The sequence below is a fragment of the Argiope bruennichi genome, chromosome 9 (assembly GCF_947563725.1).
Source record: "Argiope bruennichi chromosome 9, qqArgBrue1.1, whole genome shotgun sequence".
NCBI lineage: Eukaryota > Metazoa > Arthropoda > Arachnida > Araneae > Araneidae > Argiope > Argiope bruennichi.
The window spans coordinates 109916936-109930077 of record NC_079159.1 but is presented as its reverse complement, the minus strand read 5'-3'; the positions used below and the strand labels follow the sequence as shown (position 1 = coordinate 109930077).

At 30.7% G+C, this 13142-nt stretch overlaps 1 protein-coding gene across 2 annotated transcripts in view; it reads right to left on the bottom strand.

The window, feature by feature from the left end:
• The window catches only part of LOC129984002 (rhophilin-2-like), a 134972-nt gene that overhangs the window by 105258 nt on the left and 16572 nt on the right, over positions 1 to 13142 (bottom strand). The window contains exon 1 of one of the 2 annotated variants that reach the window (XM_056093751.1): positions 3275 to 3304. The exons of the other annotated variant lie outside the window; for it this stretch is intronic. Within the exon in view, the coding sequence (XP_055949726.1) occupies positions 3275 to 3289 (15 nt within the window). The 5' untranslated portion in view covers positions 3290 to 3304. Of the gene's footprint in view, positions 1 to 3274; positions 3305 to 13142 lie in introns of those variants that run through there. 2 annotated transcript variants of the gene reach the window in all.

Genomic DNA, 13142 nt, shown 5'->3' with positions numbered 1-13142 from the left:
CAGGCCTAAAACTGCTGTAAATTTACTAACTGAAAGACAATTTTTTCACAGAATTCAAAAAGTAATTAATAAATAAATAATAATAATAAAAAAAAGAAAGAAAAGAAAAAAAAAGTCTTAAATAAAATATCTGATTAATATTTTTCATATTTGTATTCTCAGCATTGTTTTCAAGACGAAATCGATAAGAACGAGGAAGTGAATCGGACTGCCTCCATATAACAGAATGAAAAGAAATGAGGCAAAGACGGATTAAAAGGTCATTTTTGAAGGTTGGAAATTCCCTAACTGAGCAAACTAGATATAGAATTATTGTTACTTAGTGCACAGAGATTTCTTTTAATTTATGGCCAAATTCTTTAATTATTGGTTTAAAATCAAAATTAAAATTTGAAATTTTACCATCTGCAAATAATAAAGATGAAAGTATTTGTAAGCTGGTGCTCTACAAGCCAGATTGCTTGAATTAGAGTTATTAAACATGACATATTAATATTTTGGAAAGTGGAAATGTGTTCCTTGAAGGATTTTTATTGAAAGTTTAATTAAAATTTTAATTAATTAAAAATGAAGCGTGATGTTGATGTTTTATGCAATAATTATTAAAAATATTACAATAGAAAAATAAAATTTTTATAACCTAAAATTAAAAAAAAAAAAAAAAAAAAAAAAAAAACCTTTTCTAATTTGAACATTTTTTGCTACATAATATTTTTTTTCTATTTTTAATTAATTTTAATAAAATATTTTAAGCGTATTTTACAATAATAAGTTTAATAGTTGAAGTGAACCTCAAATCGTTAGCATCGTTGCTACCAATATTTCTTACTCGTTTTTCTTATTTTATTGTTGTGATCAAGATATTCAGCTTATTTTTCAGCGTGAGTTTCAGTACAAGACATATTTTTAATAAATTTTTTTAGCATTTCGGTATACTTAAAATTAAATTTCAAGTTCAGATTTAAGAAATGATTTAAAATTTTAGACAAAAAATTATGGAATTCAAAACATAATGAAGAGAACAATGCAAGGCTATTGAAATAGTGAGAATTTTCAAAACTTGAAATTTAAAAATACTTTTCTAAAGAAAATAAAATTTTTTATCAACCATAAACCCCTACTAGTCTCCAAAGGAGGCCAGTGGGGAATAATTTGAATGGATAATTGATATAATGTTAGAGATTTTTTATAAAAACCCATTTTTTTCTACACATTTTTCACAAATAATTTACAAAACTAAGTATTTTTAAAAAAGCCGAAATATTCTTTCTTCACTTTCCTTTATATTAAAACAATATGACGAGTTTTATTCTTCAACAGACGGTCATCCCTTTGACAGATTTTTTTTTTCTTCTTCAAAATTTAGCACACATCCACCATTTTAATGATAAAATCAAGCTTCATTTTATTCACATATTTCCTTTCTTTTTTTTAATTCTCATATTTACATGTACTTCAACGGATAGACAAACAGGATTTCTTCTAAAAAAACTTTTTTTTTTTTTTCCATTTCTGAATTATCGTATTCAATAGCAGACGATAATTCCCAAGTATGCCCCCTCCCCGATTTGAGATGGTAAGAATTTTGAGAATTCATCAAAGTCCCGAATTCGAATTTTTCGCTGTTTAAAATACTTTCACTTCGTTTATTAGAAAGTAAACATAACTTGAGAAAAATTCTTTAACGCAAAAAGTACTCGAAATCTTTTTATAATATCCGTAATTTAAACTCATAGAAAAAAACAAGCCTACATCAAAATACAATAAAACTAATTACTTTAGATTCAAGGAAAATAAAAACATCCATATGATTATTTTAAGCGTAATCACGAAATAAAATGATGTTTCCTGAAATCGATTTTCCCGTGAACTGTGAGAAGCCGCTTATTTAATTTAATATTCAGCCATGGAAAAAAACTCCTTAGTTTAATTCTTGAAAACCTTAATCATTTCTCCTTTACAATTCGTGACATTCTCAAGGCTCAAACAATTCTTCCACAATATTTCTTTACAATCTGGCAACTGAGCGGAAATAAAAGATTTGGTCAGGTCCTTCTGACCTTGAAATTCCAAGTCTATTAGCCATTTTGTTAAATTAAATGTTTTCACCACGGATATATTACTACATGAAAAAAAAATGAAATGTTCAAAATTAATCCGAACGGCGTTGGAACATTTTCTATTATTTGAAAAATAAATTCATTATATAGGGAAATTTAATCATGAAAATCTGTCGAGTTTGTAAATTTAACACTTCATGTGCGGCGTGAAAAAAAAAAAAAAAAAAGGATGGCGATATTAATTTTTAAAAATTTCGAAGTGGAAGTGAAAAACAAACTAGACGTACAGAATTCGTTTAAAACTATTGAATAAAATGTTCTGTATTTTTCGCAAATGCATCCCTATATTCAAAATTTGGAATAAACAAAGAATATGACATGTATGATGTGAATGACAGGAAATCTAGATTAAGCAAATAGCCCTGTAAGCAAAATATTTCCAATATTTAAAAAATGAAACAAATTATTTTCTTCTGTAATAGATTTTAATGTTCCGAAGTTTGAAAATTGTTGCCATTCTAATACAGCAAATATCGTTATTGATTTTTGTTAAGATCTGAAATGTGATACAAGAGATTATAATCTGGCAATGCACCCAACAGAAAATACAGTTTTAATTTCGGTAATCTCTATAAAAAAATAAAAATTTTAAGAAAAGAAAAAAAAATTAATATTAAAAATCAGAATGAATGAACCACACTCAAAGTTTATTTGGCAAATGCACGCTGATAAAAAAAAAAAGTTTTAATGAATTTTTTTTCAAAATTTGATACAACCAACTATTTGGGTTCAAAGAATGTGTATTAAATTTGATAAAATTAATTATTTGGACTCAAAAAATATATATTAAGTTTTATACGCCAATTATTTAGGCTCAAAGAATGTGCATCAAATTTCATTCTTGATTTATTTTTTAGCTAATGTGCTCATGTATGCCCAAAACAGACACTCAAATATTTTTTTTCAAAAAATTTGATCCAAAATTTATCATACACGCTTAATTTTAATGTAAAAACCATATAAATTAAAATCTTAACATATACATAGAGAAGCATAACTTCAAAAATGTGTTTTTCGGATTGAAGGGGATCAAAATCATGGAGATGAATCACAAGCTCCCAATTTCACTTTACGAAACTTTCTCTGTATAAGGCGAACAAGGAAAAATTAGATTTTCATTAATATAATAATATAAAAATACAACACATATTTACCTTTTCGAAACCCATTCATCGACTTATCCAAATAAAAAAAATTACAAATTATCAGCAGAATCGGAGCAGAATGAAATATCCTTTAGTATCCAATAGGGATATTATAGTCCTCAGTAACTCACGGCAAAAATCTCACCAAATTACAACAATTCGAACATACAAGAACGTATTTGTTTTTCTTTCCACGAGTGACGAAATCGTCCACATCATCCACTGTTGCCAACCGAGGGAGTTATTCCTTCTTGGAAAATACGACGCAGGGCTACTTATCACAGACTAAAGTTCCCAGGGGACATTTCTGTGAATCCCCTTACCCCTAAATACAGTTAAGCCAGTGGATTTACGAACGACTCTCCCCCTCAGATTCCGACTTGGTTGAAGAAATGCAGGTATTTTGTTAAAGGAAACACTGAATAGGCGTTTTGTCGGAGAATGCAGGCTCTGTGGCAACTGCGTGTCTTAGATATTAGGATTGCCAATGATTGGAAATATCTTCAGAATAGACAAAGATTTTATCGCAAAGATTATGAATCACTGCCCTCCAAATAACTAGATGGAATTTGGTAATTACTAAATTACCTGCAAATTTTACAAGCAAACAGATTTACAACTGCGACGAATGCAAAATATTGTGCCATTGACCGAGTATTTGAACAAAGAAGTCCGTTGAATAAAGTGAATGAAATTAATTGCTTATAATTAAATGAAAATATGCAATCTTTCCAAAGAGTATTTGCACACAAATATTGCATAATTTTACATATTCCTCTTTTTGGAAAAACATAGAGACTTTTTAGACAAAATAGTATAGGTGTTCTTTTCTAAAACTTTGTAAAATGTGGATGGAATTCTCGTAAATGTAATAGTTGAATATTCACTTTATATGAAAAGAAATCAAATATTTGCATACTTACGGCAAATAGATAAAAATCTCATTTATTTAAATTTAGTTTTTTTTAAAAAAATCTAGATATATTTTCTAAATTTCTTAATAGTTTTTATTTTAGAATTTGAATTCCATCTCTTCCTCTTATTATTATTTTTTGGCAAAATGGTGGAGACATAAATTAAGTAAAAATTCTACAAATTAAAATATTTTAAGATTTTAAAAAGTTATTGAAGTGAAATCAAATAAAATTTATGCTCATTTTTGGGCTCACATCGCATACTTTGAAATTGATAATTAATTGTAGGAAAAAAATAAGGCCAGATGTGTGCAAACATTCTATACATAAAGATTACTATCTTATTATGTTCATATTTTTGACATTAAATAATATAAAATCGGCATGTAAACAAATTTTTATTAACAAAGAATAAGCGCAAATGCTTTGCATCAACTTAGTGCAAAACATTACCGCAGTTTATGCTCAAATATAATTGCAGCTCAATAGAGAGTTCTCACTTAAACGTAACATAAAATCTGTAAACAAGCAGAATCTTGCAAACACAGTATAAATGTAATAACAAACAGTTCGCATGAAACGCGTGTTATCAGGGGCAGCGGTGGCACGTGACAGCTCTGTAAAAGCATTTATCAGCTGTCCATTATCTTGGCATAAAAACTGAAGAAAAAGACAGTACACATCCTCACAGGTTACGTCCGGTGCACAAGAACGAGTAACTGTCTTATCATTTTTAGCTGTATCAAATGATGGAATGCTTGAAGGTCCAACATCATATGTCTTTTTCTTAACGAGATATTTCGTTATTACCACATTCTGCAGAAGGAAGAATTCGTATAACTTGACATTTAAAGCGTCAACGTATATTATCAGTAAATCGTATCTCCGTGATTCAAAATTGTGAAAAACGCTCTATCTTGTGAAAACGCTACATGGCAGACTATTGGGCTACAACTGCTAACATCTTCAAAATTTGGCACATAATTTCGCGGATAGTAGGTATTCAGTAATAAATGGTTTTTAATAATTTTTATTAGATTTTCAACTAAACCAATGGGGGTGGTCACCCCAAAATTTTCTCTCATACTCTGATATGGGTGTTATCCCAGAGAAGGCCTTGCGTACAATAGTTTTGAAATATTAATCTCTGGTTTGAATTTAGCATTTTTACTGAATCTATCGCGTCATTCCTGGCATGTGGTCAATATTGTCAGGAAATCGAATTTGTGTTTTAGACGCGCTTTTCTGAACCGATATACTCAAAATGTGACGCAGAACTACATTTGTAATCACAAAATTCCATGCCAGATTTTATATATTAAAATCATTCCGTTTTTGAGTTATCGCGTTTGTATGTTTCTGAAAATACAGACCATCATCTCATAATTGGATTTGACTCAAACTTTGTTATGTGTCTGTGCTACCGACGTTAAATTTGCGCACCAAATATTATTTATTGAGCTCTTTTTGTTTTGTTGTTATTGTTTTAACTTATATACGAATAGTCGGTTAGAGACTTCCTCTGAATAGATTTTGTTCTAACTTTGATAGAAACCTACAAATATGATGTAAAGACCATATACCAAATTTTATTCATCTAGCTTGAAACGGTTTTGAGATATTTCTGCTCCAGATAGACGGACATTTTCCAAAAATGGGTTTTCCGAACTCAGAGGTGTAAAACATGGAGATTTGTCGAAATCTCGAGTTCGAATTTTTTGTTGATTACAATATTTTCTCTATACCGCGTATACGCTAAAATAATAATAAAAAAAAATCATTCTAAAAATTCACATTTTTCCTCGATTATTTTACACTATTTTGAATATTTTAAAAAATTATTCTGTTATAGCAATTCGATTTTCGTACTTGCTTTTCTTTATTTTGAATAAATTTTTAGAAGTATTTTAAATATATTTTAAATAATATATTTTATAACAATAATTTAAATTCACATGCATTGTAATTTTATTAAATGCAGTCACAACGCATGTGAATATGAATGTGTGTGTTATTATAACTATATAATTAAAAGATAGAGAGAATGAATTAACTCAAGAATTATCATGTGGCAATGTTTCAGAATAGAAGTTCGTATTAGCTTTACATTTAAAAAAAAAAAAAAAAAAAAAAAAAACTAATGTAATTCGAATTTTAAATCAGAAATGTGTTAGTATCAAATATATCAGTAGTATAGTAAACGCTGTTTATAGTGATCACTTTCGGTCTTAACCAAATGGATCGTTCCATCCGAATGATGAGTACAATGGAAATATCTTAAAAATGCTCCAGTTTTGTAGAAATAAAAGGAATTCAGAAAAAAAAAACAGACCATACATCATTAATCTTTATCATTCGCTTTAATTCGAAAAACTGTTACTTACATACAGATTTGAAAAAAAAAAAAAAATCCAAACACATTTAATTTTTAAAGCTTTCTTTTAAAAAGTAATCGAGACTAACATGCATTTTTGAGCTATCAAGCATTCATTAGTTAAACCGTCCGTATAAATAATATTCATCTAAAGATTCAACACTCTATTAGAATGATTTTGAAGTCTTCCATTTTTTTCTATCAATTTTGTGAAATCACACCTTCAACGTGCGTTTCATGTTCCCCTCCTTCCAACATCACTTTCGCTTGCGCGTCAAATTGTCATAGTTCCGGGCTAGGTCACAGATTCAGTGTCGCTTTTACATTTCAGCAAATAATTAAGAAACAACCTTGAAATTTTCAACATACCAGTAGCCTCCTGCTGATTTAGTCTGGGAAGTTGATTATACGCTTTCAGAAGATTGCATTTTTACTTTTTCGTATACGTAGTATGGAATAAGCATCTTGGGATTTTGACGACCTCCTTGAGTTCTAAAACCACATTTTTGAAAAATTTCTGTCTGTGGCAAAGATAACTCAAAAACGCCTTGAGCTAGATAGTTCAAATTTGGTATACGGTCTTTACACGAAATTTGCAGAGACATATGCCCATAAGAAGTCGGCTGTCCGAATATAAGTTAACACGATAAATATAAAACGAAGAGAGATAGATAGATAAAATTTGGTACAAAGAGTTAACATCTATAGTGTAGACACCCGTCAAATTTTAATCCAAATCCCACGGAGGGTTGACTGTCTGTCGATCTGTACCTTCAAAAACATGTTAATGCGATAATTCAAAAACGCAATCACTTAAGTATATGAAATTGGATATGGAGTTTTGCAACTACAAGTGCAATTTTGTGTCAATTTTTTGTTTCAATCCTTTTTATGTCAAAGTTTTGTGCCAATTTTGTTCACTTTTTGGGGAAAATGAGTCTGAAATAGAAATTTGATTTCTGGTATTCTATTAACCGAATGTCAGGAATTTAAAAGAAAAAAAAAAAACTCTCAAAAGAATGACACGAGAGATTGCGTAAAAATGCTCAATTCACGCTAAAAGTAAATTTCGTAACTATTGTACGCCAATGCCATAGAAGAGTTTTCTGCCATGACAAGTTTATTAGGGAGTATGAGAGAAAGTTTTAGGGAGACCACTCTTACTGGTTCTTTCAAGGCGCGATGCTTGCTCATCATGAAATTGAATGGAAAGAACTAGAGTATTTCAAATGGTAGAGGAACACAATTAGTTCAATGGAAGTAACAATTTAAAAGAAATCTCTCTTTTCACCTTTGATCTTACAGCCAGCCGTAGATTTTGTCGTCCGACCACCCACTGAAATTGATCACTGCAAGCAAATAATTGATCACCAGAACCGGCAAATTTTGTACGTATTAAGACACGGAAGATCTGCTCCACGTTCTTTTGATTAGTATAAATAACCGATTGATCGTTAAATTCGTGATCACTACAAGTGGCCGTTGCTGTAGATTCAAAAGATTTATCAGTAGCTTTTAATTTATAATTTATTATTATAAGTATTATGTAATCTTGAGAAGGATGCTTCTTAAAATTGTCAAAGGAGACGTCAGTCTACGGAAATAAAGTCTAGTTAAATCCATTTATGAATTAATACGTTTTGAAGGCATTACTTTTCTTACAACTTTTTCAACTGAAAATTGGATGTTGAATAACACACACACACACAAAAAAAAAAAAAAAATTCAGTAAAGCACGAATTCAAACGATGATGTTGGCATACTCTTATGCAATTTTGCACAAAATAATGTAAAACTTTTGAGCCAATTTATGCTCATATGATATGCAAAAACTGGTAGCTTTAATTTAACTTTTAGATCCATAGCGCCTCTTATGAATACAAATGTAAGAAATAAAGTGTATTTTGAAATGTTAAAGTGTAAAGTTAACCTTGTTATAAGATCACATGCTTTTACGCAATGGAAAAATATCGAGAATAACAAATACTGTATTTTAGGACACAGTGATAGTAATGATTTCACTTTGCGTGGGCATTATCTGGGCATTTTTTCAGAAATTGCGATAAGGAAATAAGATTCGCAATCTTTCCAAGAAACATTCTATACTAATAACTACAAATTGACACACAGCATATCAAGATTCCACGAATGAAAACAACTAGCAGTATCAATGCATTACTCTGAAAACAATCTTTAATCTCAGTAAGAGGATTATTATAAGAACGCTGAAAATCTAAACTTCGTTTTACAGGATTTTACTTTTGAATCTCGTAAATTCAATTTTGGGTGTTTTTTTATCAGTTGTATCGCATTTAAATGAATAAAACTATTAGCTAAGATTATGAAAAGCATTTGAATCATAGTTTAATTTTAAGGCATATAATAATCTAAGGTTGATTAATTATAGATGATAATTTGCCTCATTTTTCATAACAGCAGCACCATCATTTGTTACTGCAACTATGTCAGTTTCTAGATTCAAGTTGAAATTTTGTAGCATTTCAGATACCAATTCTAATGTTCTCTGAGATATACAAAAAATAATTTCACTGGAGAACTTACAATCGGATATCAGCTAAGGTCGGCTTTTTGAAAAACCGACTTTTTGAAAAACCGGTTTTCGAATTCGATATATATTCAAAAAACCGGTTTTAGCCGGTTTTCGAATTTTTTTCCAAAAAAATAGAATATGGAAAAATATTTTACTTATTTTATATAAAATAACAAAAAACGAAATCAATATCAAAGTCAAAAATATAAAAAAAATTAAAGATTACATATACATATTACTTACACAAAATAACGAAAACTCAAACCAAAATTTCAAATAATATTTATATTATTTTCACTAATTTTAATTTCTCCTAAGAAAATAGGATTTTAAAAAATATAAAATATCCACTGAATGGTGGCTAAGTCTCTTTCTTATTTTGGACACAATATTGCCTGAAATTGAAAATACTCGTTCACTAGTTACTGAGCTTGGTTTTATAGTTTTCATGGCATCAAATAACAAATCTAAGTTTTTTGTTCTTTTATTCGTTGCTTCAAATAATGAAAATTCAGCTTTCAGTGTCTTTGATTTGTAAGTTTTTCTGCAGAGTCTTCAAGAAACTAAACAATTATATTGTTTCCGACAGTTATTTTATGACTGTTATTATTATCAAATGATTATGTAGATTGCTCGTAGATGATCCTTTGCAGATAAATATTTTATTTCAATGATTGCAGATTGCCTTGTCTATCCAGAACTTTTATGAAACTATCCGAAACTTCCGACTTACTTATTTTTATCTAAAAATGAAATTAAAGTTATTGAATAAATATTTTTGAAGTTTATTTTACGATTTTATTATTTAAACTATTAATATTAATGTAATTTAAAATAATCTAATTACACATTTTCTAGGAATTTCGAAAAAAAAAATACTTCTTAATCTAATTCCGAAGCTTGCTAAAGTCAAAATTTATGTTAAAACGTCGCGAAAGAAAATATGGAATATTTTAACACCCTGTGTTTTATTTAAAATTCCATTAAACAGAAGCCAGAACTTCTTATTTTATACTAATTTTTGATAAAAGAAATTTGTATAGTAAAATTTAAATTTTAAGATGTAAAATAGAAAATATAAACATAAAAATTAAACATACTTAATGCTTACATTATTTTTACCTAATATAACAACTTTATATTTTTGTTTCCTGTTTTCACCTTCACAATATTAAGCAAACCTGTCGTGACTCGAGACGGATCGGATTCTGAGACCACATTTCGACAATTCCATTTCATTAAGGGGTGAGACGCGGAACGATGAGCACATTTGACATTGGATTTCTCGCATAAGATACTTTTTGAGTTCTATTTTTTTTTCACGTGTATGTGAGTGTTATGTCATTTCTGACAGCATTTTATTTTAATATTTCGTGTTGATATGGCTAGTTCAAGTGGTGTAAAAAAAGCCTTCAGGAGTGGTACGAAGAAAATTTTACAAGATATCATTAAATACTGTGATCAGGAAGCATAAAACGGGGAATTATTTATTCCTTTCATACGTTCTTCGAAACGAGCCAGTGATTAGCATCGACTTCATACCGATAGACAAAATATCCGCCGAGAAACAAGAAATGAATTTTATCAAACATTTGTTTCATCTAGAAAAAAAAATGAAAAGGGATGTTCATGAAAAAACATAAATTGACGAATTCGAGGCGCAACTGTGCAGCATAAGCACTAGCCAACGCAATTAGCAACGTTGAAAAAATGTGTTTGCTACCCGTTGCATAGGATGAATAGCAAATCAAATAAGTTTAAAATTAAATTTTTACATAATAATATGAATTCTAAAAACCGGTTTTTTAATTTAAAAACCGGTTTTCGAATGTGACAAATTTACTTTAAAAACCCGGTTTTTTTAATTTAAAAACCGGTTTTCGAATGCGACAAATTTACTTTAAAAAACCGGTTTTTTAAAACCTGGTTTGAAGACCGTCAAACCCTAATATCAGCTTTGAAGCAGGTTTTAGGTTTGAAGCATGAACAAAATAACAAAAATTCACCATGTATATGCATACGGTGATCCTTATATCTCACAGCGAGGGACAAATATTCTCTAACTGTTGTGGTGTAGTAGCTTTGGAATATAGTGCTGACTCAGGGCTCATCTTCGTTATCTGATTTCAGTTCAAAAATACGGAATCCGTCTCAAAATAGCCTTATTGCGATTTCATAAGGGGACGCAAATATAACTAAATCAAAACTAATATCTCGAGGACATCCGGGTTACATACTCGATTGATCTTTGGTGAAGTCATGATATTTCGATTCCAAATTGAGACTTTGTAACATATCATCTCAACTCGACGTTTAGGAAAATCTGAATTATGAGATCCCTGACCACTCTAGGTATGCGAAATAATTAAATGACAGAACCGCCTTAGATAACTTTTTGAACTGAGAACCATGGAAAATAAACTCCATCGCAAACCTATCACGTATGAAGCTTTCAGAAGGAAGTATGCAGCTTTCAGAAGGAAGTATGCTCTATCATTGGCGATGAGTTTGTTAATTAATCGAATAACTCCAATCCTAACTAATTCCTAAAATGAGGATTATTTTATCAGGTAGATATCTAAGGAATTGTTAAGAAGTTCGAATTCCTAATCATGAATAATTTATTTTTAATCACAATCTTTTTCTGTGTCTGTACTAAAAATAACCCTTCGAAATGCAGCAAAGGTCTGTAAATTTCTCGCTTATGTAGCATAGAGAAAGTACTATACTCGTCAAAAAGTTCGAACTCGAGATTTCGACGAATCTGCACGTTTTAGACCTCTCCGAGTTAGAAAAATGCATTTTTAGAAAATGTCTGTTTGCCTATGACAAAGATAATTCAAAAATGCTTTGAGATAGACGTATGATATTTGGTATACGGCCTTCAGACCAAATTTATAGATTTCTATCCAATTTTAAGCAAAATCCGCTAAGAGGAAGTCTGTCTGTCTGGCTGTTCGAATATAACTTAGCACGATAACTACAAAATGAAAAGAGCTTGGTAAATGAAATTCGTTACACAAATTTAACGTCTATACCGTAGACACGTATCAAAGCTTGAGCCAAATCCGACAAGGGGTCAGCTATCTGTCGGTCTGTACTTTCAGAAACATGTAAACGAGATAACTCAACAAAGGAATGATTTTAATATATAGAATTCGGGATGGGATTTTGTAACTACAAGTGTAATTTTGTGTCACATTTTTTATTTCAATCGTTTGGGAGAAACTTGTTTAAAACACAAATTCGATTTTTGGATGCTATTAAATGTTATTAACTGCATGTCAGGGATTAATAGCCAAATAACTCACCAAGGATAACACGATAGATTCAGTAAAAATGTTAAATTTACGCCAAAACTTAAAATTTCGGGTCTATAGTACGCCAGTGTCATGCAAGGCAATCACTGGGATGTTAGAGAGGCGATAAAAGGAATTCTTCCTCATTAGAGAGTATGTGAGAAAGTTTTGAGGGTACCACCCCCGTTAGTTTTCTTTGAAATTTCGTAAAACATGACAAAATATTGAGAAGAAAAGCTTATTGATTATTACTCTTTTGTTTATGATTATTTTTCTCTTTTGTTTATCTTGGATCTCGCCACCCTGGAGGGTACACTAATAGGTGGGGGATCTGACTCCTCACATCGATGACGGGACGTACTTCCTTTGGGGAGGGTTGTACCATGACCGGTGATGGCCCTTAGGACTCAACCACAGTTCCCGCCAATGTTGCTGTTGCGGCGGTCCGGTCATTCAGTTTTTATGGCTTAAATCCGTGTGCCTTCGTGGCGGGTCAGAGAGTTAGATGGCTGACTTACTCTTTTGTTTATCCTTCCGGGGGGCACTTCGAAATGAGGATGAGATGCTTCCGATATGGTGGATGGATCTCGCCACCCTGGAGTGTACACGAAAAGGTGGGGGTCTTGCTCCTCCCATCGATGACGGGACGTACTTCCTTAGGGAAGGGTTGTTCAGTGGACGGTGATACCTTTAAGACTCAACCACAGTTCCCGCCAGTGTTGCTGTTGCGGTGGTTCGG